The sequence below is a fragment of the Maylandia zebra genome, linkage group LG22, assembly GCF_041146795.1.
Source record: "Maylandia zebra isolate NMK-2024a linkage group LG22, Mzebra_GT3a, whole genome shotgun sequence".
Taxonomy (NCBI): Eukaryota; Metazoa; Chordata; class Actinopteri; order Cichliformes; family Cichlidae; genus Maylandia; species Maylandia zebra.
Genome location: NC_135187.1, coordinates 9,321,975 through 9,349,730, shown reverse-complemented (window position 1 = coordinate 9,349,730; position 27,756 = coordinate 9,321,975). Strand labels below are relative to the sequence as shown.

Genomic DNA, 27,756 nt, shown 5'->3' with positions numbered 1-27,756 from the left:
GGAAATCCTACAAATTATCCTGTTTGCTTTATATGGTTCAAAATTCTAGCTTACTGTTAAAGTATAATGTTAAAAATATATATTAACAATCACGACAGGTAGAATTTTTACCACTCTTCATTACAATGTTGCTTCAGCTCATTGAGGTTTGCAGGCATTCATTTCTGCACAACTCTCTTAAGATCTGATCACAGCAATTTGCTTATTGCAACACCTTTCCTTTCTGTTTCAGTTATTCTGCTGCAGATTTGCTGTTGTGTGGAGGACAGATGGCCTCATGTAAAATACTTTTGTATACAGTTTATGGTTGACAGGTTCTATGGCTGCAGAACAAGACCAAATCCTCAACCTTCCACCACCATGCTTAATAGTTGGTATGAGGTTGTTCCAGAGGTCTTGTGCTTTGTTTAGGTGCAACTTAGCAAACTGATGGTATGTCTTTAGAGAGGAAAGGCATCTTTTCATCTTGTTTGTCTTTTTTAAAAATATACCATTTTAGCAGACAAAAAACAAAGGAAACTAAAAGTTTCTCTTTGAACACTAGTGATATTTGAAACTTAATTTGAAGGTGCTAATCATATTGTTAACATGCACTAGCTATGCCCTACAATCTATGTGGTGGATCAAATGTTCAATAAAGGATAGTAAGATGTGATATATAGTGGATTAGAAGCAGAAAATTGCAGAAAATGAAAATGCTATTCAACGTACAATACAGAAAAAAATGTTACTTTGTGTTTTAAGTTTTGATATAGCTTTTCAGTTAGCACCACTTTCTCAAAAGAACCAACAACTACACACTGTTGAAAAACTGTCACTTCTTCCTGTCTCTAATTCCCTGCACCTGTGCCCTTTGTGCCTTCCTTAATTAGGTCTCAGCTAGTCAATATTAGACACATCAAAACTGGCAATAATACAGGTCTTTTGGGCGACACTGTTGAAAAGAATGTGTTCTTAATGACTACCTGATTAAATAGAGTTAAGACTGACTCACTGCACCATCATGTGATATAAGCATTATGTGAAGGTGCAGCCTGACCCTAGTTCAGCCTCAGTTGGTTAACGCAATACACAGACCTTCTGGACTCAGCAGTTTTTTGAGAAGTAATTTTGAAAAGTTTTAAACTGAGTGTTTTTACGTATATTACTTGTGTAAGTTTCTGTAACATGAGTTTCATGAATTTTAGCCTGTGTGTATGGTTTTTTTTTTAAAGAATGAGTCCCAATGTTTGTAACACATAATACAAATAAGAAGAGGAGGAAGAAGACTTGAATAAGTATTTTGTTTTGAAAGAATATCCCGGAAGTTGCTATGTCTCGTACCCGTTAGCGTTCCCTTAAGTATGACAGAGGGCGGCGTAAGAGCAGATTTCAGACCGGTTTATCGCCGACGCTGAGGAGGACGCCGAGGTAGAGAGCCTCTTATATTTGTTTGAAAAAAGTTGAAATCGGGATTGTCACGTTAAACAGACTTGACAGTAAACTCAGCAGTCGAGCAGGTAAATATTAATGTCAATCTCGGGTTGCCATTTAGCTGTTAGTTGTCGCTGGCTAAAGCTAACTAACGTCGTTAGCTTACACACAGTTGCTAACGCTACCGTAGACATTTCACCAACTTCGTGTCTTAAAAAAAAGCTTAACACCGATAATAATTCTGCTCTTATTTCAGTTACAACGCCAAAGTCCGGAGTTAAGACATTTCATTCAACTTTAATCTGCCAGTTTATGTAGGTCAGGTGTAGTGGGGAGACAAGAAGACTTCTAACCGACGGGACAGCGAAGCGGCCCGGTTCGACTTCACCGAACGAAGCCGGGGAGAAGATATCACGAACGGCGGAGCTTGGCTGATGCGTGCGGGGCCAGCGGAACCACACTGAACATTTTAATCTACGAGGATTATTGATCATAAAGTGCCGGTTCATCCGGACAGACACCCCCATGAATGGAAATCGGAACAACAGGTGGGATCCCGGACTAACTAACCACCGTGCCTAAATGTGCTAATGTGGTGTTCAGGTGCTGCCGAGTTATTTTGAGCCCGTATGTGGTACTTCTCATACATTTAACATTACAGGTTTTTGAATTAGGAGTTTTCCTTTAATCAATTTGGTGTCATACGTTTTTGTTTTTGTTTTTTTTTGTTTTTAAAGTGTTCAGGTTATCATACAGAAAAAAAGCTCAGTGGTGTCTGTTCCCAGAGATTACCGGTCAGTTGAGCGCCTTGCACAAGGGAGACATTTGACCTCGTGGTTTTCTACCAGTTTTTCTTAGACTGGGTTTGAACCCCAAGCATAACCAAGGAGTTGCTGTTGCCTAAGCCTGAAAAATGTTGTATTAACAAACCCTTAAAGGCAAACTTAGCCCCTTAGTATTTGCGTGTTTGCCCCCAAACCAGTCTCACGGGTTTCTTTTTTGACTGTGTAGGTTGTCAAAAGCAGGTGGTGATGCCACCAGGTGTGCTTGAAGACTGGGAGGGAGGGGGTATGTCCCATCCATCCATCCACCCACCCACCCACACTGCTGCCATAGTTACTCAGCCTACTGAATAATGTTTAGTTAACTGCTGTCTTTGTTAATTATGAATCAGATAGGCATGGAGGGTCATAAATCAATTTACTTTTTGCCAGGGGTAGCAGTTTCTGTGTTAATGATTGTGTTGGGAAAAGTCCAGTGGTGGACTGGGAGGGACGAGGTATAGATGTTGACTGGTTCATTGAAGCTGACCCATACTTTCTCCATCCCCTTTACCCGTTTCAGATTTGGGCCTTTTTCAAGCCTGAAAAGTTTTAACAATAAACTTTTTCACTTCAGCGTGTCTGTCTGTTTTCAGACATACCGGCACTACTTTTTTCTCTTTTGCCAGGGCACCATTGTAAATACACTGCTGTGAAAAAGTATTTGTTCCCTTAATGATTTCATATTTTTTTTGGTCATGTTTTCAGGTTTGGGTGTTTCAACTCATCAAACAAATTCTGATATTAGATTAAGAGAACCCGAGTAAAGATAAATTGCAGGTTTGAAATTATTGAATTTATTAAAGTAAAACCATCCATTACCACAGAGTAATGGGCTGTGCCACCCTTGGCAGTGAGAACTGCAATCATGTATTTTCCATAACTGGCAATGACTCTTTCAAAATTTGACTCATTCTTCTTTACGGGGTTGTCTTAACTCATGATTGCAGGGCTTCTAAGAATGAATGCCTGTTTTTAAGTTCATGCCAGTGCATGTCGATCAGATTTAAGCACGAACTCTGACTTTAAGGTCACTCCAAAACCTTCATGTTTGTGGTTGGTGTTTGTTTTTGTTTTTTTTGTAGAGTCTTTCAGTGTTGGATTTGCTGGTGTACTTTGCACATTCTCCTTCAGCATTTTGTTAGAGCAGAATTAATGGATTCAGAATTCAATTATGGCAAGTCATCAAAGTCCTGAAGTAGCAATGGTAGTAAAGGGTGGTAAATGTAAGACGAGCTCAGCAGTGGTTCTTTTCTTAGAACTCTCCCATGGATGCCATTTTTGCCCAGTATTTTGTTGTTGGTTGTTGTGGTTGGTGGTTGTTTTTGTTGTTCTGGGATCTGTGACCTCCTGGGTGAGTCATTGATGTGCTCTTAAAACAGAGAAAACCTGGAACCATTGTGAACCTATTTGCAGTTAATGGAGTGGTTCACTGGAGTCTCAAAGACTGATAAATGTCATTGACTTTATACAGCACCTTAAGCTGTAAGCGGCACAACCCCAGCTCAGCTTCAGTTTATAATTTTTCTATTTATTTATTAATTTTTGTAATGCAGTACACAGATATTTTGGAAGTGAAGTTATTGTGGTTCTCTCATATCCTGTTTAGACTTCATTCTGGAAAGTTTGTTGTTTTTTTTTTTTAATAAGTTAAACACAGGAAGTATCTGTTTATTTCCTTCAGTAAGCAAGGCTCTGTAATACAATGCAAATTTTATTATACCCAGGATCTTTGTTTTGACTTTGCTTAACCAAACATAAGCAGTCAAGATAAATGATCACACAAAGGTGAATATCAACTGCATGACTGACTGCATGCATGCACGTCTTTATAGGTTGCGTATCCCAAATCCTTCACTCTGCATAGGCTATGCTATGCAAACAGAAGCATGGCAACATGAAATTCACTTTAGTCTGAAAAAGTGCTACTATATTGGTCTAATTGAAGTGTATTTTAAGAAAAAATGGCAAGCTCTTTTGTCAACAGATTTGAGTGTCGCAGCTCCATTTTTAAGACAGAATTATTCATATGGCATTGAATTTCTGTTTAAAAGTTTGCAATACTGTTAAGTCCTAGTCTTTCATCTGCTTCTCTTGGGAGTGTGTATATTAAGGGTTTTAGAATAATAAAATTTTAATTGTTTGCAGCTAGTATGAAAATCACAGAATAATGTTGCTTCAGAGAATGTATTTCTTACCAAGGCTCATCAGGAAAATGACAAACTTTAGATGCTCTATAAAGAAATGTTTGACTCCCTTGCATTCCCTCAGAAGAGGTCTTAATGGTGATGCTACTTTTCATAGAATTGATTGGCCAGTAGTTGGTAATTTGTCACGCACTGATCTCTAATCTTTAACATAATCTGCTCTGGTGCAGGGTTATATTTGCAGAGCTGGTAACCATGCCAATGTATTTGTAACAATAAAAACTGAGGCTGAAGTTATCCTGCGGTAATCCTGCTTTCAGTTTTCCCCTCATTAGAGCTGTGATGTTGAGTGTGATGGTAATAAGATGTTTGAACAATTCATACCTATTTATTAACTTGAGAATGAGACATTAAAAAGAGTTCATCTTCAGATTTTATTTTTTCTGCACGTGAGGATTGACTCAGCTTTGCCTATTAAATTCTACTTGATGATCATACTTTGCCTGCTTAATTAAGCAGATTATATTCACACCACAACTATTTAAACACTTGTGTCCTATAAAGTTAAGGAGATTAAACCAACACTTGCTTTATTATTCCAGGATGCACTTTAAAACTTTTAGCTTCCAGTGTTGGTGCTGTGGTGGCTGTACAGTATCTCATCAGTGGAGTTCTTTTAAAATATGTGGGTTAACTACAGCCATGTGTGGGTGGCTGCTGGTTGTGTGGTGCATTTGTACATTGAAGCAGCCTGATAAGTGGTTATTAATCTCTCCATTGTTGCTCAGGCTAAAGTGAGCCTTTGTCTTTTTGGGACATTACTGGTGCAGTAGCTGCTGCCTGTCCTCTGGAAGTGCCAGTAATGGACATTTCAGTTCAACACTTGAAATCAACTCCAGATCTCTTATTTGCCTTAATTTTTCATAAGAATGCAAGGGAACAAAACAAAACTTGTCAGTCAATTGTCTAGTTACTTTCAAGTTTCTGAAAATGAGGGACTGTATTAAGATAATTAAATCCTAAAGATGCTTTTATTAAACCCCTTGAATTAAAGCTGTACATTAATGATATGTTGTTAGTTTATACCATCACAGTGCGCTTCAAAATCAAAGGGGCAACAATTACAAAGATTGTGACATTGTCCAAATACTCATGGAGCTAAATGTCAGCACTTCGGTTACAAAATCCATACTCCGAAGCTTGTTGGGCTGAAAGTTTCTGGGTAATTCCTAACTCAGAATGGAGCTTTTTGGAGAGGCGACTGCATGTAAGAACTTATTAGTCCAATAAACTACATATAAAAACCATGGAAAGTGATAGAAGAGTCCGATATCTGAATAGAAGTCTAATTATAATTATTATTTTTAGTTTTTGCCTTTAGCTGAACTAGAATTTCAGTTGATTAAACCAGACTGGTGGGGGGGGGGGGATCTTAAAATATTTCGTAATTGTGATTTTCTTTAGTCAAAGACGAAAAACCTCTTTGATAGATGCTGGAAATTTATTTGAAAGCAGGAAAAACCCGGGTCATATACTCACACTGAAGACGAAAAGAAATTGCATTCATTTTTTTTTTTAAAACGGCACATATTTAAATTCACCCCCCCCCCCCCCCCCCTTGTTTTTTTTGGGGGGGTTTTTTGGTTATTTTTTTGTTTTTAATTTTTCACATCTAGTTTCGGTTAAGTGTAGTAATCCTTATCCTTGTGTTGAATAGACATATACCCAACTAGTGTTTTTATAAAAGCTTAAATAGAATACATGATTTTGACATTTTTGATCTTTTATTTTGCTATACTGATGGCTCTTAAATAGATAATGGGCACCCTGTTACCTGCCTGAGCTATCATATCTCTCAGGAAGAACCTTTTTTTTTTTTTCTTTTTTTTTTTTTTCTCCTTCTTCATTGCAGCTCAGGGATAAATAAGGTAAATCCATGTTGGCCTGCTCTTCCCTCCTCCTGTCGGCACGGTTGTAGTTACCATGGAGAATTATGGCAGCATGGGTGCCGTCACCATGGGAATGGCACAAGGGAATAAAACAACCTGGGGTAACCATCATGCAGAAAGTGTATTGTTTTAGTCAATAATGCCTCCTTATCACACATTCAGATCCAGATGAGAGTTCAGAACTTGAAACAGTTTAACTTTTTCAACCCCCAGTTTCTCAGTTGCACTGATTTCATAGCCATAGTCCTCACTTCATCACTGTTGTAGAATTTCTTTTCTCTGATTCACACTTTCATTTCAGCAGCAACCAAGTGCTCAAAGTCTTGGTGCCTTTACAGCTTCAGCTGTGTATGTATGCGCAAACATTGTCTTGCGGATCCTCTGAGTCACTTTCGTGGAAATTGTGTGGTTGTGTGATGTCATTTTCTTTTTTCTTTCAATGTGTATTTTCCAGTTTGGTATTTTATGAAAATTGATGTCAAATAAGCGTGGTGTGTCACTCGCCGCCTTCTCCTGTCTGGCAAAGGCCATGTCAGTCAGAAATCTGTGACCGCCAAGCTGGTCTTTATTTTAAAATGTCACCCAACTCTGTAACCTTTCCTACGGCCATTATCAGATTGATGTGGGAATCGCAGTGTTCGTCTGTGTCTTTCAGTTTTGTCGGTTTAAAATGAGGCAATGCTTAACATCCCTGACCATCAGAACCGGCTTACACTGTCTGCACTTTTCCTCCTTATTAACCACTTCCTTCCTTCAGTTTGCCTTTCTCTCTGTAAGGGTGCTCTACACTCGGTGGTACTGTGGTGCAGTGGTTGGCACTGTTGCCTCATAGCAAGAAGGAAGGTTGTTTTGAACCTCCTGGTAGGTGGGGGCCTTTCCTCCCCCTCGGTGTACTCCAGCATCCTCCCACAGTCTAAAGACATGCACATCTGGGTAATCGGTGATTCCACACTAGCCGTAGGTGTGAATGCAACATAGATTATGTGCTTTCGTACAAAGAATAAGTGCTGTATGAATTTACCGTACACTGAATACATTTGTGTATAAGAGCAAAAATTGAGAAGTGAGATTAGATTTACAGTAAATACTAGTCGGTAAAAGCTAAAACTCTGCTGTTGTTTAACATGTCCATAAAACTGTTTCCATTCCTTTGAGCTTTTTCTGCTGAAAATATAATTAACAAAATAAACAAATATAGATAAATGTAGACTAAAGTAATCCTGCAGCTTGGGAGTGACTTGGGGGTTACTGCAAAGGAAGGGTGTGTCTCTTTTGGACAGACACCGCTGTCAAATTGAAATAGCATCTTGATGGTTTTATTTCAGTTGTCTTGTAATGATTCATTGTATTAACTGCCCAAGGTTGTGGCCTCTTGGCTACTTTAATTTTGGAATAAAACAATAATTATAATTTTATTGTCACTGCTTTAGGAGCCGTTGAAGCCCAAGCGCTGTTCACATTGCCACGGCGACCGGGCTATGGCACCCTTGGAAAATCCATCAAGCTTCTGGCCAACTGTTTTCAGGTGGAAATCCCCAAGATTGATGTCTACCTGTATGAGGTGGACATTAAGCCTGATAAATGCCCGCGGCGGGTCAATAGGTAAGGGAAAATCCCCAAACTTATTTGGTAATTTGGCTCATATTTAACATTACTGTCTGTGTAGATTTTTACAGAAGAACTAACAGGACATTATTTACTTTTCCTTTGCATTTTACACCTACACTTTTATGCATACATTAATAGTGACGCTGCAGTGTGATCATTTGCAGGGAGGTAGTGGACTCCATGGTGCAGCATTTTAAGGTGACCATCTTTGGTGACCGGCTGCCAGTTTATGATGGGAAGAAGAGCCTCTACACTGTGAGCCCACTTCCTGTGGCCACTGGTGGGGTAAGAAACTAGATCCTCTGTGTGGTGTTGGTTTGTTTAGGTTGCACCTGTCAGCAGCTTCTTATCTATGATATTGATTTCTAGTGCCCGAGAGTTGAACTTGTCAGTACGCATTTGTATGTCTAAAACTCACCTGCTCAGGTGGTTCTTATTTTTGGTAACCAGAGTTTTAGTTCAGTTTTCACTTTTATTGATGTGAGCTTGAGTCTTTTATTTATTAATTAATGTAGGCATTATCAGAAGCAAAATGTAACAAATTGGAATTGCAGAAATTGGAATGCAAATAAATTGTACTCCCAGCATCAAATTAGGCAGTGTACACAAATGTGACCACTTTGATGAAAGGGTTAAATTTGAGCTAGTTTTAAATACACAAGTTTAGGTTTAGTTAACTCCAGCAACCTTTTACCCTGGACATGGGGTTATATCAAAGTATAAAGCTGTTTAACAGTTTAGAAATAAATTCCCCTCTTCATTTCTAATCTTGTTCACCTCCACTCAAGTCTTGGTCCCTCCCACCAAAGAGATGTGCAGAGAAAGCACGGAAAAGAAGTCAAATTGAAACTTGCTTGCATAAAGCGATGTCAGTTAAATATGACGCCTGACTCAGATGTTATCTGATTGGTTTTAGCCTGCTATTGGATTTAATGTTGTCGAATAAGCACATCATGTTCACTTTTATGCTTAGGCCCACTTTTGATGAAATTCATAAAGTGCTCCAATGTGACATGATTGTACAGATAGTTTTTATTCACACACACAAATTAAGGGCAAAAAGTTTGATCATCATAAATAAGTCATATTTTGTAGAGTCCTAGAAGTTTTTGTCTTTTAATTGAGAAATGAGAACTCAACACTTGGTACCACTGATTAAGTATAACCCCTGTATCATTTTTTTTTCTCTTTTCTTAAACAGGTTGATCTGGATGTCACCCTGCCAGGTGAAGGTGGGAAGGACCGACCTTTTAAAGTCTCAATTAAATTTGTGTCATTAGTCAGCTGGCACATGCTACATGAAGTCTTGACAGGACGCGGAGCACCAGGGCCACTGGACCTGGATAAACCTCTGAGCACTAACCCTGTTCATGCTGTGGATGTTGTCCTTCGGCATCTGCCCTCCATGAAGTGAGTTTCTTGTCTTGCACATGTGTGAAGGTTTGTTTTGCTGATAAACACCTTTCTAAACTGAACAACTAGAAAATTATATGAAACATTTGTTCGAATTATTTAATGTTATTTCAAAATAACTGGCATTGATGTCTACTGTTTAGCAAGTGTCTTCAATTGGAAACATTCAGTTGGAAACTTCCTGGATATTAAGTTGAAGCCTTTGTCTGAATTGTTCTATTTAATTTCTGAAGGATGATCTGGTTTAAAAATCCAGCAGATTATCTCTAAACTATTCTGCAGTTTACATATATAAGGTTATAGCATCATAAATTGCTCAATCCATCATGCTGTCCTCGCCATCTTTGGTTAATTCCACCAAAGCACTTGAGCAAATGAAATGCTAAATTACATTCTGAATACAATAAGAATAAGTACACTTACCAAGCTCTTATGAAAACAAGTAGATTTACCTGCAACCTCACAGCTGAAACTGCTGCGAAGCTCAGCTGTGTACTCATGTCCTAACAATGTACTTTTTTCCCATTGACCTTGCTGATTGTAGGGCTGCATGATTTTGCATAAAATGAGAATCACGATTTTTTTTTTTTGGCTTAGAATTGAGATCACGATTCTCTCGATTCTCTTTTCCAGTATAAATATTTATTGCACTTATTAACTGCACATCAACTTCGTAACAGTTGAAACTGAACATAAAAACAATAAACATAAAAACAACAAATGTCTTACGTTTTGTTGTTGCCGCAAAATGTTGTACTGCTTGAAATTCCGGCTCCACCGTTGCTCGACACTGCGTGTATAGAGCAGGTAGTGCAACAATAGAAAAATAGTTGCGGGACGGCACTGTGTAGCGTTTGTCTAGGGTGTTGATCATTTTCCTAAATCCCTCGTTTTGCACAGTGTTGATGGGAGCCATATCTTTGGTCAGGTGATAAGTGATGGCCTCCGTAATTTCTTTGTGCCTGCGGGAGTTCGACGGGGGAAGCGCTGTATAAGGTTCCCGTTATTGATGTTTGGGTGGTTGACCGGGACAGATTTTCTCCTGTCACTTTCTCGTCATCCCTGACGTGTTCTCCGTCGTTTTTTCCCTGCTAATTTTAGCATCACACGTCACAAGGAAGAGTGAGCGCTTGTTTTCATGCAGATTACGTCCCGGGTCAAAATGCGGTGTCGTCGTCGTCTTTTTTTTTTTTTTTTTTTTTTTTTTTTTAAATCGTTGTCATTTGGAAATGAGATCGCACATAAGTATGAATCAAGATCGCGATCTTCTAACGATTAATCGTGCAGCCCTAGCTGATTGGCTCTTAGGGCTGTTCATTTGCCATCTTATTGCATAATTTAATCATAGATTTCGTTCATTTGTCCTATTTCTGTCAGAATGTCTTTGCTTCTTGTTTGCCATTACTCTGTTGCATTTTACATTTAAGTGATTAAAAACTGTAAAGGCTAAATAATGTAATCTGAATTAAACATGTGAGTAGTGTCTTTGTTAGTTAATTCTCAAGTCAGGAAATATGATCCAAAGATGCTCGCATCCTGGAGATATACAGCTCCCTTAATTTATTATGCAGCATTTCAACCGCAACTCTCTTGTGGTTGAAATGCTGCATTTCATGTATTGCATTTCATCTACAATGCCTCAGGTAGATGTATTTTTAGATTAGTAGATGACCCCACTGGGATTTGAATTTGACATGCAGAGATGGATTAAAAGCATCTTTTTATGTAATCTACCTTGGGATGTGTCATTTGGTGAATCCATTAACCAAAATAACTTTCAGTAACATGAACACAAACCCTCTGAGCCTCCTGTGGTTTGAGACATGAAACTCATGGCTTGTTTTGCTGTACCCAGTGAACTCCACAGGGAATGTCGCTTCCTATCACAGTAAGTGTAATTTCTGTTCCCTGCTTACCTCTGCGTGTCCTCTACATCGTCACCAGGTACACCCCTGTTGGAAGATCCTTCTTCTCCTCCCCAAAGGACTATGACCATCCACTAGGTGGAGGAAGAGAAGTTTGGTTCGGCTTCCATCAGTCAGTACGGCCAGCCATGTGGAAGATGATGCTAAATATTGATGGTAAGGATGGTGAAAGCAGGAACATTTAAAAGGAATGCATGTAGTGAATACGCATATGCTTTCTTGCCCAGATTAGGATGACATGATTGTTACTGTGTGTGCACTAAACTTAACTACCACTAGTTAATCTGTACAAAAGTAAAGGTCTTAAAATTTTTACAAGTTTTACCATTTTTCTCTTTTCTGAGTTTTTTTTCAGCTGTCTTCTTTTTAGTCACACAGACTTGGAGACAGATTAGCAGGTTGGGGAATGGCTGCCAACCAGTTACTCAAAGAAAATATGATTCCTGATTGGTTGTGAGTGGGCGCTAAATGGTGCAGGCAGTCATTAGATGAAACTAGTTGCTTTATGATTACTTTGGTCACCAGCAGATTGCTGCGGTTGCCCATAGTTTGCGTGGAGGATGCAATTTATGGACCAACGCGTTTGGAAGTTTCACTGCAGTGCAGTAGTGGAACCTCATAATGTGACAGAGGCTAAGAATGTTTGCCTTCAGAGTAAAAGTTGCATCTTATTGCTGAATTATTTCAAAAGGTATGTCTATTGCTTTGATGACAAATGTTCTGTTTTCAGTTTCCGTCACACTTTCAGGAATTTATCACAGTGTGGGTAGTTCGTGAGTGTTGGCAAGCAAATTGGTGTCTTCATGCATTCGGTGGGCAACCAGAGCAATCTGCTAGCAACCAAAGCCATCACAAGAAGGTTTTTGCTGCTGTACTCTCTCTGCAAATGATTTCGGAGACTGCCAGCAACCACTCGCCAGTCAGGGAATTAATTCTGCCTTCCCCTTAGTCACCTATCCATAACCAGTCAGTGATCCCTGCCACGTTGAAAGGCCACACTGACTGGTCTCTAGACCTGTTTGACTTATAAGCAGGTTTGCAAATTCCTGTAAACTTCAGTTTGATTTTAATTCTTCTAGTTGAATTCTTCATGTTAATTGGTAAGCTTTGGATGTTTTGTGTTACATTTCATTACATTTGGAAAGGTCTTCTGAGTGTATGCACATTAACTTGCGTATTATAATTCTTTTTTTGGCACGATAGTAAAAGCACAAAACTAACTTTTAATGTCATTAGGAAATTTTAGGAAAAGCAGACATTTCAGTATTTGTTACTGTTTTGTCACAACAAAATCCAGAATGTGCTACAGCTCTTGGTGTCCAGCTGTTTAATGACTTATAATCAAATTCAGATTTCCCTTTTTGTCTTAATCAAAGCCTCTAAACCAATTCGGCATGTCTTGGCTGTCTACATAAGGCTTCACCATTCTTATATTGATCTGATTTGTTGTTGTGGCACTGGTCAAAGTTGCAACAATTAGATTTTCCCAAAAGTAACTTTTGGTTATGTGACTGAAAATGAATCTTTCTGGCCTACCATTTTGACTGTCCTAACTCATCTTGTGTTTTCTCAGTGTCAGCCACAGCTTTCTACAAAGCCCAGCCAGTCATTCAGTTCATGTGTGAGGTTCTGGACATTCACAACATTGACGAGCAGCCACGCCCTCTCACAGACTCCCACAGGGTCAAGTTCACCAAAGAGATCAAAGGTACATCACAGAGGAGTGACAGCCTCTGCTTGTTTTTTATCACAGTGTCACAGTAATAACATTTTGTTTATTGCTGCAGATAATTTAAGATCGTGTATGTAATTGAGGTATCAGTAGTTCCACTGTTGGGGGGGAGCTAACTGCTTATCATTTAAATCTTTACAGGTCTTAAAGTGGAAGTGACACACTGTGGAACCATGCGTAGGAAGTACAGAGTCTGCAATGTAACACGGCGCCCTGCCAGCCTCCAGACGTACGTTTCCATATTGCTCCCCCAGTAGATGTTAACTCGCACTCAAAGCTGTTGCTGGCTTACAATAACACATTCTTGTTACTTTCAAATCCTCAGATTTCCATTGCAGCTTGAGAACGGTCAAACAGTTGAGCGCACAGTGGCTCAGTACTTCAGAGAGAAGTACAATCTGCAGCTGAAATATCCCCACCTGCCTTGTCTGCAGGTGGGACAGGAACAGAAACACACCTACTTGCCTCTAGAGGTAAGAACTAATGTTGATCGTAGGAGTTTGCCCTAAAACCCTAAAAGAACAGTCTCTGGATTTTAAATCATTAGAGGTTACTTGCTACTGGGATTGAGAACAATGTGCATTTCTCGCTCTACAAAAGACAGTCGACACACGTTGATTCCTGAGGTCTAAATGAATTTTGTGACATGAATTCTTGGGACTGCGAGGTTTAAACCTGGCAGGGCCCTTCTATGGAGTTTCCATGAAGTTGGCATCTAAGAATGTTAGGTTAATGCTGCCTATGTTGGATGACGACACCCTATGAACACAGATTGTTAATCTCAAGTTTCACTTCCTGGTTAAATAAAGGTTTTAGAAAATGAGCTTTTTTTCGCATCTAGGGTCATAGGGTCGACTGTTTGGCCAGTAAGCTCACAATGATTGTGTTGGATTCATAACAAGAAACGCACTACATTAATGGGGTTTTTTTGTTTTGTTTTTGTTTGTTTTTAAATGGCACTGACACATTATTTTTAACACTCAGAGCAGCGCACTACCAGTGAAACACTGCCATGTCCTCATCTGGCCTACTTGTTTTTGATTTATTGAACCTGGGCTCAGTTTGCATGTTACTACTCAATAGGTAGGTCATATTAAAAAAAATTAACCTACCTCATCTTGGGTAGCCTACCTTCATGTTTAACGTTTCAAGCCTTTAGTATTATAATACCAGAATCCTTGAATAAGTTTGGTCTATGACACTATGTGGCTCAAGCCACAGCTTCAACAAGCTCCACTGTCTCCTTTGAGAAGGATGGATGGTGTTAAGCAGCATTGGGCCTTCTCTTTTGTGTAAACTACCCTGGTTTGAGAACGGTTTCTTGATGATTAAGATCATACAGGAAAACTCAAAACTTGTAATAAGTCAGGACACTATCATTTTAACTGAAAGAATTTCCCAAATACAGGATTAATTAGGAGGGTTTGTTTTTTTTTGTTGGTTTTTTTTTGTTTGTTTGTTTGTTTGTTTGTTTGGGGGGGGGGGGGGGTTGTGTTTTGTTTTTTTTTGTTGTTCTTACCATTATATCCATCTTGTGATGCTGTTTGTTTTCTCCAACTAATGGAAGTTTAGAAAGGGGTTCTTTTGAGTAGGTAGTTGGCTTGTTAAATACATGAAAATGTAAAATATAGCTTTACAAGTTGATTAAAATTTCACAGAAAAGATATAAATGTGAGATATGTAACTCCACTGCAGTCGGTCTACTGTAGTTTCCATTTTGTCAGTGACTCGTTTGGGTTCAATACCTTCCTGAGAAATGCAGCTGATTAACCGCTTCCACACTTTTGTTTTTACTTTCAGGTGTGCAACATTGTAGCAGGACAGCGCTGTATTAAAAAGCTAACAGACAACCAAACATCAACCATGATCAAAGCCACAGCCCGCTCTGCACCAGACAGACAAGAGGAGATTAGCAGGCTGGTGAGTGTCCTGTAGGCCAAAAGTAATGCAGCATGGGAGATTTAGTTTTTTGGTGTCTTTGAATAAATAGACTTTTGTCCCCTTCTTAGGTGCGGAGTGCAAACTATGACGCCGACCCGTTTGTCCAGGAGTTTCAGTTCCGTGTGCGAGATGAGATGGCTCAGGTGACGGGTCGAGTCCTGCCAGCCCCCATGCTGCAGTATGGTGGCAGGGTGAGCTCTGAACCCTTTATGGTACCTTCCCCTTTAAATCACGCTTCATACGCATGTGTGTGTCCTTCTACATGTCTCTGTGTGTGTTGCAGACAACAGGATTTCCTCCACTTAGCCACAGGAAGAGATTTTGGGGGTTTTTTGGGGTTTTTTTTTTTTTTTTTTTCCAGTTTTATTGATACAGCGTTAAACCATAACAGTCGCCTCAAGGTGATTTATATTATTAAAAAACTCCAACAATTAAATGAGCCCCTATGAGCAAGAGCTTTAGTGACAGTAGGAATGAAAAACTCAAATTTAACAGGAACAAAACTTCAGAGGAACCAGGCTTAGGGAGGGGCGACTTGCTGATTCGACCGGTTTGGGGTGAGGGGAGGAAGACGGGACAAAAGACATCCTGTGGAAGAGAGACAGAGATTAATAAGAACCAATGATTAAATGCAGAGAGGTGTATTAACACATTGTGAGTTGGGAAAAGGATGACTGAATAAGAAATACTCAATGGACCATGGGAATCCCCCAGCAGCCTACACCTATTGCAGCATAACTGAGGATTCAGGGTCACCTGATCCAGCCCTAACTATATGTTTTATCAAAAAAAAGTTAAATCTAATCTTAAAAGTAGAGTGTGTCTGTCTCCTGAATCCAAACTGGACGCTGCTTTCGTAGAAGAGGGGCCTGAAATCTGAGGGGGAGAAACAACCTACACAACCAAAACAGTATGGTCTTATGGCGTGTTTGCAACAAACTAGAAGCACAGTTTTCCTTCAGCGCAGTTGCAGAAAGTATGTGTAATGAGGCAAATTTGCACCAGGAAATATCAGCAGAGATGAGGTTCAGCCAAAAAAAGTCCTTGCCGTTGCTTTGAGAAAACCAAGTGGCATCCTGGGATCGTCCTGATTCCACTGACAATCACAAATGGGGTACAATCTTTGTGGCACCTGTTAGCCTCTGCTTCACCTGGTTTCCTTTTGCTGCACTTGGGATCAGCTGTTTGAACCCTATCTATGCAGAGTCCAACACAGAAGCAGCAAAACCAGAAATGAAGCAAAATTGCCCCCTTTAGCACACCTTTGTGCTACTTTTAAGTTAAATAAACCTAAATTGAGGATGAAGAAAGGAGCTGACTGACAGAAAGCGTTCCCCAACATGTATTTCAGCCATGAGATTTCATATATGTGAAGGTGTTGGTGATTGTTTTTTGCAAATTGTGTATATTTTTTCATGTTAAAAAGATTTGTTCTTATGATTAAAAATGTGCAGTTATGCAACTCTCTCTCAAAGGTCAGTGTGCCGCATAGTCAGAATTATTACATGAAAAACATTTATAAAGCAGGTGAATTTCACTTCAGAACGGCTATGCCGTACCACATCATCCACAATAATACAACTCTAAATGTTTACATGATGTTAAAAAAAAAAAAAAGTTATCATCCATCCTTAACAAAGCACAATACTTTCCAAAATATCCACGAAATCTGTGGCTCTTGACACCAAAATTGTGTGAAAAGGAGGAGATGCTAGCAGGTGGAGATGTGCAACACAAAAGTAAATGAATTTAATTTACTAATTTCATTAAGTAAATGAATTAGCTAGTTTTCCTGTGGAGAAAACCCTGGGAGGAGAAATCATCTTTAATTTGCTTCCACTGTTCAACTACAAACTAATTCAGCTAACATTTTCTCATCTTTCTGAACATGTTTGTGATTTCTGTTTAATTACACCTTAACTTGTGAATGCTGTTTAGGGAGATCATCTACACAGATAATGTTGATTTATTTTTAGTGGCTCTGTTTTGCATGTCAATCATAAAATTAATTTTTTTCCCTTTGCATGTGCATGACGAAAGAAAGAATAAAAGCAGCAAAAATATTACCGTACTAAATAATGAGCCAATCAGTCACTCCCACTAGCTGCTTACGTTTTATGAATCCATACATTGTCATTGTCCATGTATTATATTTGTTTGTGTGACTGCCAGCCCCAGCGGATCAACCCTACACTGTCATTGCAGAACCGCACAGTGGCCACACCCAGTCACGGGGTTTGGGACATGAGAGGGAAGCAGTTTCACACTGGAGTGGAGATCAAGATGTGGGCCATCGCCTGCTTTGCCACCCAGAGGCAGTGCAGAGAAGAGATCCTCAAGTGAGCTTGGTTTGGTTATTTATTTACAAAGTGGTTAAACTGTGAAACAGCACTTAGTGGATATACATATGTTAGACTTGCTTTAGAAGTTAATTTAGTAACAATTTGTTGTAGTTTCAAAAAGTAAACTGAAACAAAGTTTCATTGGTTATTTAAGGTATTTGATTTGTTCTATGGAGGTATAAGTTAAGTACGGATTGTTAATCTTCAGAACCATACTGCTCATTAAACTTTAATTTCCCCCCCCCCTTCTTCTTTCAGGAGCTTCACTGACCAGCTGCGGAAAATCTCAAAGGATGCTGGGATGCCTATCCAAGGCCAGCCCTGTTTCTGTAAATATGCCCAGGGAGCTGACAGCGTGGAGCCCATGTTTAGACACCTGAAGAACACCTACGCTGGACTACAGCTCATCATCGTGATCCTACCTGGCAAAACACCAGTCTATGGTACAAAGATCTTTTAATTTCTAAACCAAGTGTTGTTTAACAATAATATCTTTGTGTTCTTAAAAAAAAAAAAAAAAAAAAAGAGATTTTGAAGTTAAACTCTATCGAAGCAGAAAATGGCTTTATATGTCTGACATATGATTATCAAGCATGCCTGCATAGAGTAAAAGGATGACTAATATTTCTGATTACCCACAGCTGAGGTGAAGCGGGTGGGTGACACCCTCCTCGGCATGGCCACCCAATGCGTCCAGGTGAAGAACGTAGTAAAAACGTCCCCTCAGACCCTCTCTAACCTCTGCCTCAAGATCAATGTCAAACTGGGAGGCATCAACAACATTCTGGTTCCACATCAGCGGTAAGCTCACAAAACTTCAAACTGAAATTAACAGACTTTGATGGTTTTTTGTTTGGTTTTTTTTAAACACATTCTCACTGAAGTGCTTATATGCAGTGTTGGGGAGTAACGGAATACATGTACCGCCGTTACGTATTTAAAATACAAAATATGAGTAACTGTATTGCGTTTCAGATACCGTTTAAAAAAGGTGGTATTTAGAATACAGTTACTTTGTTGAAATAAATGGATTACACGGCGGTACTTTCCTGTTTCATATTGTGGCGGTCAGGACCATTTCGGTTTTGTTTGACAGTAGTTCCAGGCGGCAGCGTTGCGGTTGCCATCGTTACAGGGTGACGCTCTCGCTCTGCGTGTTTCCTGGGTGAGAGAGCGCCTTTTTGTTGTTGTTGTGCTAAGCTAATAGGCAGAATGCTACAGGTATCGCTCTAAAGCAGGGGTGCCCAATCCCAGTCCTTGAGATCTACTATCCTGCAGCTTTTAGATGCATCCCTACTCCAACACAGCTGAATCAAATGGTGTGATTACCTCTTCAGCATGCCATCAGGTTTGGCAAAGGCCTGATAACAAGCCATTCAGTTGATTCAGGTGTGTCAGAAGAAGGATGCGTCTAAAAGCTGCAGGACGGTAGCTCTCGAGGATTGGGATTGGGCACCCCTGCTCTAAAGAATGTAGCCTCATGGGCAGTGTAGTCCGTGCTGCAGGGAGAATGGACTGCCATACTCGTTATGTGTCTGTGAGCGCGAGGTGGGAGAAAAAGGAGAGTCAAAAAGTAGAGTTGTCATCGAGCAAAAACGGGAGCTGGAAGCATGTAAATGTAATAATAACCACTGCAGCCAAGAAGAGTGCCTGACGAGCCCAGTTTTTCGGCTATGAGCCCTATTAGCCAGAGGTCCCTTTACCTCCAGTAATAGTAATAAATCACACAGCAATAGTTCACGTAGTTGTAAAAATGCATGATAATATATTAAGCAATCCAAAGTATTCAGAATGCGTTACTCTCATTGAGTAACGTAACGAAATACGTTACAGAATACATTTTGGGGCATGTATTCTGTAATGGAATACATTTTAAAAGTAACCTTCCCAACACTGCTTATGACATTATGAGCTAGAAAAAGCTGTGAAATAAATGATTTACAATGTTTATTTGTTTCAAAGTTTAAAACTATGAAAACAGTTGGCGCTTTTTCTCCTCTGTTTTTCTCCTTGAGGTTTGTTTGCCAAAAATCGTTTGATCTGTGTCATTTCATGACACATTGGTTGGTAGATAATTTTTTTTTCTTTTCTCTTACTTCCAGACCCACTGTGTTTCAGCAACCTATCATCTTCCTTGGGGCTGATGTCACTCATCCTCCTGCAGGAGATGGAAAGAAGCCATCTATTGCAGCGGTGAGTCGTCTCGTCAGGAAACATCTTTTTCCTGTTCTGGTTTCTTTCGTTTAAGAAACACTTATAAATTGCAACATATTCCCTCCTTAGCTGAACTGGAGAAAATTATTCATGTATTGGTGTCATCGTGCTTGGATTACTGTAATGCCCTGATTACCGGCTTGGATAAATCTTTTTAGGCAGTACAAAAGGCTGCAGCCAGGATATTAACTCACTCTATTAAGCAAGCTCACATTATTCCTATTTTTTATTTTTAATATTGACTCTCAGTAGATCTTTGGATTTATTTTAAAATTCCTGTACTTGAATACAGAGCACTAAAGAGCATTTCACAGGCTCAGAGTGTTAGTTCCTCTTACAAGATTTAAGATTTGTGAGGTCAAGCTGCGACTACAGTCAGCTGACTGTGGGGACCTTTTAAAAAGCAATTAATCGTTGTTGTTGTTGTTGTTAATAGTGGTTTGAGTACTTGTTCTCGGGCTCATGTTTGCAGTGATGAGTCACAAAACAGGCCGAAATGTATCGGATAAATAGAAATGTTGTTGAAGATTATTTGCACTGTTGATACTATTTAATTGGCTAGGTTAAAGTATTACTTTTGAATTTTTAACAGAAAATGATGGCAGGGTTTTGTTTTTTGTATGTTTTTTGCAATTGTCTACACTCCTATAGGTGGTAGGCAGTATGGATGCCCACCCCTGCAGGTACTGTGCTACAGTGCGGGTCCAGAGGCCTAGACAGGAGGTCATCCAGGATTTGGCCTCTATGGTGAGAGAGCTCTTAATCCAGTTCTACAAGTCGACCCGCTACAAGCCAACAAGGATCATTTTCTACAGGGATGGAGTGTCAGAGGGCCAGTTCAGACAGGTACTTTAAAAAAAAATATATTGTTCAAGGCTTATTGTTAGTTTTCCTTTGGGTGGAAACTCTTTCAGGCACCACATAAACACCAATTTAACTTGTACACGAAGTTGTTTATTATTTGGTAAATAACACCAAAGAAATGCTGTTTATTTGTTATACCATGAATGTTTAACTAAAATTAGTAACAGGTAATGTGCACATCAGATACGAAGAATAAGTAATTTTTCCCCACTTGTATTGTAATAAGATTTTCTAAAATCTACTTTTTGAATGTGTACTGTATTATTTTGTGTTTAGGTGCTGTACTATGAGCTGCTGGCCATCAGGGAGGCATGCATCAGTCTCGAGAAGGAATACCAGCCCGGGATAACCTACATCGTCGTGCAGAAACGCCATCACACACGCCTGTTCTGCGCAGATCGCACTGAGCGGGTGAGAAATAAACTACCACTCCTCCGAGGAGTTAATTAGTTAGTCATATTAGAAACTTACTGTTTTTGTATAATGTGGTTAAAATCTGGAAACAATGGCCTGTAATGGTTAATGGAAAGCTGGATGGAAAAACAACCTGTAACTTTAAGTTAAAGGTACAGTGTGTAACCAGCTGATGATGTTTAGTCAAATCACTGTAAGGTGTCTGGAGACAGGAGGGTTGCATGTTTAATCTGCTGGCAATAAGTAATTGTGATAATACTGGAAAGAAATAGGAATGTTTATGCACGTTTTTGGTTATTAGAGCCCTGACTTCAGTTCAGGAGATCAGGCTTGAGGTGGAGGTGTGAGGGGGGAGGAGGAGGAGTACATAATCAGAGAGAGAGAGAGAGAGAGAGAGAGATGATGAAATTATAAATGTACAAATTGATCATATGTACTCTTGAAATAGATTTGGGATCTTTAAAAGATAAGATTAAAAGATGTAATTGGACACCAGTCAATGCATATTTGAAAAAGACTTGCTTTTGTAATAAATAAACTCAAATTATTTTCAACCAGTATATTTTTACGTTGTTTCTTCTTATAAGGTGGGACGAAGTGGAAACATTCCTGCTGGCACCACAGTGGACACAGACATCACCCACCCATACGAGTTTGACTTTTACCTCTGCAGTCACGCTGGAATCCAGGTAAGATTTTAAGGACAGACGCAAACTTTCAGGTGACTTTGTTTCAGCTTCACTTTAAGGCAATCTTGGAGCACGTCTCTCATTTGTGAAAAAAATAAATTATTTGGCTTGTGACGTGTTGATCAATCATTACTTGTTAATTACCAGAATTAATTTCCCTTTCTGCCACCTGTCAGTTAAACCTGGAATCTGCCTCTTTCACTCATGTTCATGTTTGAAGCATTTCCCTAAGAACTACACCTCTCACTCTACTGCGTAACTGAGACCTCAGCAGCTGTTGGAGAAGGGAACCCTGTTACTGTCAAACACACAGGCCTACCAGCTTCACCTAATTTTAGCCGCTCATTGTTTGCTGCCTCTCGCTGGAGCTGCTTTCTCTCCTGGGTGCGATTAACTCCGCTTTCCTCCCTCCAGGGTACCAGTCGTCCTTCTCACTACCACGTACTATGGGATGACAACTGTTTCACCGCTGACGATTTCCAGCTCCTCACTTACCAGTTGTGCCACACCTACGTCCGCTGCACACGCTCCGTGTCCATCCCAGCACCTGCCTACTATGCTCACCTTGTAGCCTTCCGCGCTCGCTACCACCTGGTCGACAAGGAGCATGACAGGTGGGGCCCGAATATTTTAATGTTTGTATTTGTGTTTTTCATGAAACCCCAGAGGACTTGAACTTCTAATGCCTAATATTGCCTGTACCCTTCGAAAACAACAGTTTCATATGATCACCTTTTTGTTTCAGTCAATCCAAATTAGCATTAATATTTTGCTGTTATCTCTGTAGTAGTTTTTGTAGCTTGATGTAGGCCAATAGTATGACTTTTAATACAACAGCATCAGTGAGGGTTAAATAATCATAGTACCATAGGTTTTCTGGGGGCTAACCATTTCAGGTATCTCTGTATACCTTTGTTATCCTTGTACTTATTTTTTTTTAATAACTTTTTTTTTTTGTCATAGTGCGGAGGGCAGCCATGTCTCAGGGCAGAGTAACGGCAGGGACCCCCAGGCTCTGGCCAAGGCTGTTCAGATCCACCACGACACACTGAGGACCATGTACTTCGCCTAAACACCCCTCCACTTCACTCCACCTCCCAGTTACTCAGCCAGTCTTAGTGCCCAACTTCCTCCTGATCCGGAGTGACTCTGTGCTGGCGCAGCTTTGCTGAAGCCAAACAACGACGACGGCTGTGTAGGAATGTCCTAGAGGAGTCCAGCCATGTTATGTAATCTGAAACCAGCCAAGGTGCTCCGGACCTCCATCTCATTCTCCCCGTGAGCCGTGTCCTCGCCTTCTGCATTTTACAGACACTCAGTTTTATTTTTATGGGATTATTTGGGGTTTTAAAGGATGGTGGAGCAGCCAGTAATCAAAAAAAATATATTATTTTTGGTGCATTGGTGGTAGAATCACAGAGGACCTGACCTGCTTTGTAACCTCATGTTGAGCCTAATGTTCATGTTTGTTCTTTGGCTTTCTAGAGCCTGTCTGTGTTGTTTCTCTGAGCAAATGTGTGATCGACGTGGCAGCATGTTAGCTTTGGCACCTTTTGTAAATGGGCGGGCTGCCTTAGTGGTTTCTCTTCTGTCTCCCTTTAAGCCAGTTCTGTGTGGTTCCTCAGTCTGTCAGCCAGACAGTAAGCAGCATAACTTTGCACTCTACCAACACAGACACTGAATGAAATCTTCATTTTTCTAAGCAGAGCCACGTACAGCCGTTTTGAGGCTTTGTCGCCTTATTGTGAGGCGAGGTGCATAAACAGAACTATATAAGATTCAAAGTCATTGCCATGAAATGGACTTTGTTCTTGTTTGTCTGACTATTTATGATTTTTCTTTTTCAACTTAAATTAAGAATAATTTACAGCAATAGTGTGTAGATGACCACAAACCTTTGGACTTTTCCCAGTTTTTACTTTTAAAGAGAGGGGAAAAAAAACTGACCGATTCAGTTGTGAAGAACTCCTTCAGTGCAATAACGTGTTAAAATGGAGAGCGCAGGTGTGTTTTCATGAGTATTTGTGTTGTTCTTAATGAGATCTGGGAAGTGACAATGAAGATGGAATCAGGAATGTGCAGTATTTGACATTCTGGTGACCGTGTAGGACTGATGCCTCAGACGTGAGGCTCGGTCGTGATGAGGTCTGATTGTGTTTGAGGAGGTTTGTGTTGTTAAAGTGCCTGATATGTTTAGAAATTGAACAATTGGTGGGATGGAAGGTCTTTTTGAAACAGTTTGGGTGCCTCAAAACAGTCGATTTGTTAACAACACACACAGCACACTGGATTGTAGATGATCCTACCGCCAGCCAAGTGTGATTGCTAATGTTTGCTGCGTTTTTTGTTTTTCTAAATCACAGATCTGAATATGAAAAATGTTTGAGGTCCTACAGACTCATCATGTTAACCAGAAAAAATAGTTTTCATGATTTTTACAGCTAATCTTTTTTTTTTTTTTTTTCTTTTTTTTCGGCACATAGATGATTTGAACAGTAATTATACTTGACCGCTCTCCTTGGTCATGATGTTTTCTAAATGGTGCTTTTGGTCTCCTGGTTCCAGACCTCTAAATGCATTTCATTTGGTTTATTTACTAAAGAAAACCTTTACATCGGCTAAAAACATCAAAAATACACTCACTGTTCACCAACCTGGTTTTCCCGATGATGAAATGATCAAACTCAAGGCAGCAGCTTTGATTCTTATTTATTTTTCCCTTTTTTTGGTAAATGTATTTAACAATCTCAAACGAGATTATAAATTTTGTGTTTGAGAAGGATTCGCTGTCCCAGCCTTTGAAATTCAGCTTTTTATTGCTGGTTTCTGTCTCATTTGTTTTCACAAACAAATTTGGATTAGTGCAGCTACAAAGGCCTTATTTTCAGTCATTTGCATGTTTAAAAAAATAAATCAGAAGTCTGTAAACTCTGAGGGCGATGCATCAAATTTCTTTTGTTGGCCCCCAAGAGTCTAAAATCTAAATATGTGTGGTTCATTATCATGTATGATGAAGAACGGTAACGTGTTTTCCTTGAAATATAATGAAATTAAATAAAAATGCACAATGCATCAGCTGCTATTGGCCCTGCTGACTGATCTCAGCAGCTATAATCACTGATGCAGGGCCAGTATTTATCTGGTGCATCCCATCCATTTTGAGCTAGCCAGACATGAAAAATTTATGGAAAGAGCTTTATTTAAAAGAGGAAGAAATAATGACAACAAAAACCAGTATCTGACAAGTTGATATAAATTGGCCCCGAAAATCGACTAATCGTTGCAGTTTGAGTGCCAAGATGACACTTTTCTCAAAAGCAGAGTTATCTTTACGTTTTGTTTTTTCCCCCTGGAGGGTTTTTCCTCTATTTGGATTTGCAGGTGGTGATGTTGACATCTTTGTTTATTTTTCAACTTTTAGTCCGTCATTGACGTCTCTGCACTGCTGTTATTGTTGGACACCCAGCCCCACGCAGGCTGTTGCTCATCTCAAACCTTCAGTTTACTTTAACACACATGAAGCCTTCAGGTTTCATCCCTTGGACCAAACCCATGTGCCTGGTCGGGGTGAGTGCTGACGCTCTCCTTGCCACGTGTCACCAGAATCAGCTGCTATAAGAGGAGTTTTATTTAATATTTCAGCAGATAAACATAAATACTGTATATTTATACGCAAAAAGGATATTTTACTGCACTTAACAGAAATTCACGGGGGAGAGAAGTGCTCGTTAGGTTTCTTTATGTTTGGCCGAGGCTGTTTCTTAATGTCAGACATTACCAGCATTTCTTTTAGTTGTTTTTGTTTTGGGGGGGTTGTTTGCTTTTTACTTGAACAATAGCAAAAGTAATGGCGGGCATATTTAACGTTGTTTGCTGGTGCTCTGGTCGTCTCTGTAAGTTGACCTTTAGACAGCCTTATTACAGGAACCCCCTTCTCCACTAGTGATGCCACAGGACTTCAGATGCCTTTTTTTTTTTCCCCTTTTAAAGAAAAAAAAACATATTTATATTTACATTTAATAATGAAATACATGTATTGCTTATTTTTCTAACAAAGTCCTATTTAAAGCAGAAGCCTAATAACTAATAACGTAGAGGTCTGCGATAACTTTCCAAATTTAGGTTTATGTATGTGATCGAGGTTTGTCTTGTCATAGAGCGATCAGATGAATCCTCAGCCCTCCGCACACTCTGTTTGTGTTATCATCTCAAAAGCTCATCTGAGAAGCTTTAGGACATTGATTTTTATTCATATACTAAACCTTTTATTTTGCATATTAATGAGAGGAGGCTTTGTTTTTGGGGGGTTGTTTTCCTGTCCGTTACAGACTGTGCCTTTTTCTGATGGTGCTGGAAAAAAAATGTTCAAAGTGTGCTGAGCCCAGAGTCTACATTAATACGTATATATTAATACCTGGAAATACTGTAATGTGTGTGGATACCTCTGACATGTATGCCAAGAACACAAAAATATGCAGAATTTATCCGTTTTGAGCTGACAGGACCAAAAGGCCTGCAGGGATTGGTTTATTGAACGGGCACTCGAGCACAACCTAAAACCAAACATTTTTCAGTAATACAAATCATAACTTGGGCGAGTGGGTTGGGTAAGAAGCACTCATGACTCGTAGGTAACGAATATCTCAGTGTAGACATGATGTAGCATATTTATTTATTTCTGTGAGGCGTACTGCATATTGTCCTCGGTTGGCGTTTTGTGTGTTCATTCTTAAATGGACAGCAATAATGAAGCAGCTGTAAAATTTCTGTGCAATCGGTTTGGCCGGCCTTCCTTTTTCTCCGTGTTTGGGTGTCTCTGTATGAAAACTTCATTTTGTTTTCGAATGCGAAGTTCAGACGTTTACAGACTTGGACAAAGAGCTTTTGTTTCTCCACGAGTGCCCGTCTCCCATGTTAAGGGATTCCCCACAAAATGAATGAATCTTTAGATGCCTCTGAAGGTTGGCTGCATATCATTCTTGAAGGAAAAAAAAATTTGAGTTTGAAAATGTTTTTTTTTTTGTTTTTTTTGTTTTTTCTTAATTTATGATATTAATAAGTACAACTGTATGTTAAAGGACTTTTAAAGTTTGTCTTAACACTCACCTGATCCTGGTCCTAAGTTGAGCCTTTTTTTCTTTTTTTTCTTTTTTTTTTAATTTGTCATATTTAATTTTTGGAATAAATACTCTATGTATAAAAGTTGTGTTGCTGTCGTGATTTGAAGAAAGTGTCACATCCAGTCTTTGTTTCCAAACATCACACTGAGGCTTTTTGCAAAATCTGAGACGCATGAGTCTAAGGAGAGCTACTTCTGTCCTTCTTAGCTTTAAGCTGAGGCTGATTCTCCAATAATGGCTTTACTTCCACCACCTGACTGCTAGACTAAAAACTGAAGGGAGCCCTCGGTCATCAGTGAAACACAAAGTGCTGTTGCATCCAAATATGGATGGACTTGCCCTTTCTTTGTAAATCAAGGTGTTGCTCTTTGCAGAAACATTACAAATGCTATGTTGTTATTGTGATATCGAAAAATGCTGCTGTAAAATAAATCCCATTAGCTGCAGTCCTAGCTAAACTAATAAACTAGCTGAGCTCTTGGTATGCACTAGTATCTTACTACGCAAGTAATTAAGTAGTAATAAAAGCAGTCCAGAGCAAATGTTTTCAAAATGTATTTCCAGTTTTCTTTTAAACACGTTAGTATTTTTACAGTGCATTATTCGTGTTTGAGGTATTTCTACATCCATGCAAAAACCATGTAAGTAGTACTCAAACACACCTGCTTCCAGCATTCAGCCTGACGGCTCAAAATAAACTGTTTGTGCACACTGAGTGCAGTGTATACTTGGATACGATAAAGGGCTATGAGCTGTGTGCATCTCTGCACCTGCGCACGAGTGCGGTGTTCATTATTATTGACAGGAAATGGCCTGAAGTCGGTTATCAGTTACTGTCTGAAGTCTCTGCAGAGCACAAATACACACACTTTATAACTGTGTCACTACATCCATGTTTAATCTGTGTCTACACTTCCGGGCCGTCTGTGCTCATAACTTCATATTAGCTCAGCAATGTACAGTCTCTCCGCTTCCTGCCTATATGGTCTAACGTGGGTTTTTTAATTGCTTTATCTCTATAAAACACTTATCTTTAATTAAACGGTGTCCTTGTTGAACTCTGAGTGACATGAGTACAGCACAGTGTATACAGCAGGTGCTCTGAAGGGCCCGTTTCCTGCTACATTTATAGCCAAAAGACAGACGGAGTGCACCTTTAGCCTC

The 27,756-nt window shown here is 39.6% G+C and overlaps 1 protein-coding gene across 5 annotated transcripts; it reads left to right on the top strand.

Annotated features, from left to right (window-relative positions):
* Positions 1-1,091: 1,091 nt before the first annotated feature.
* ago3b (argonaute RISC catalytic component 3b) lies at positions 1,092-26,674 on the top strand. Of its 5 annotated transcripts, none has more exons than XM_076879546.1 (20): positions 1,092-1,152; positions 1,723-1,961; positions 7,761-7,932; positions 8,103-8,223; positions 9,140-9,348; positions 11,296-11,432; positions 12,850-12,984; positions 13,150-13,237; positions 13,334-13,481; positions 14,809-14,928; positions 15,018-15,161; positions 17,155-17,288; positions 17,550-17,734; positions 17,933-18,092; positions 19,394-19,484; positions 20,157-20,351; positions 20,646-20,780; positions 21,371-21,472; positions 21,887-22,086; positions 22,436-26,674. In XM_076879546.1, the coding sequence occupies exons 2-20, from the start codon at positions 1,943-1,945 to the stop codon at positions 22,542-22,544; spliced, it is 2,604 nt and encodes an 867-aa protein (XP_076735661.1). In that variant the 5' UTR covers positions 1,092-1,152; positions 1,723-1,942; the 3' UTR covers positions 22,545-26,674. The 5 variants fall into 5 exon arrangements, with proteins under 5 accessions (XP_076735661.1, XP_014266709.1, XP_014266710.1 ...); XM_014411223.3 differs by lacking the exon at positions 1,092-1,152 and adding an exon at positions 1,286-1,410; XM_014411224.4 differs by lacking the exon at positions 1,092-1,152 and adding an exon at positions 1,318-1,499 and having other exon boundaries at positions 15,018-15,140.
* The last annotated feature ends 1,082 nt before the right edge of the window (positions 26,675-27,756 follow it).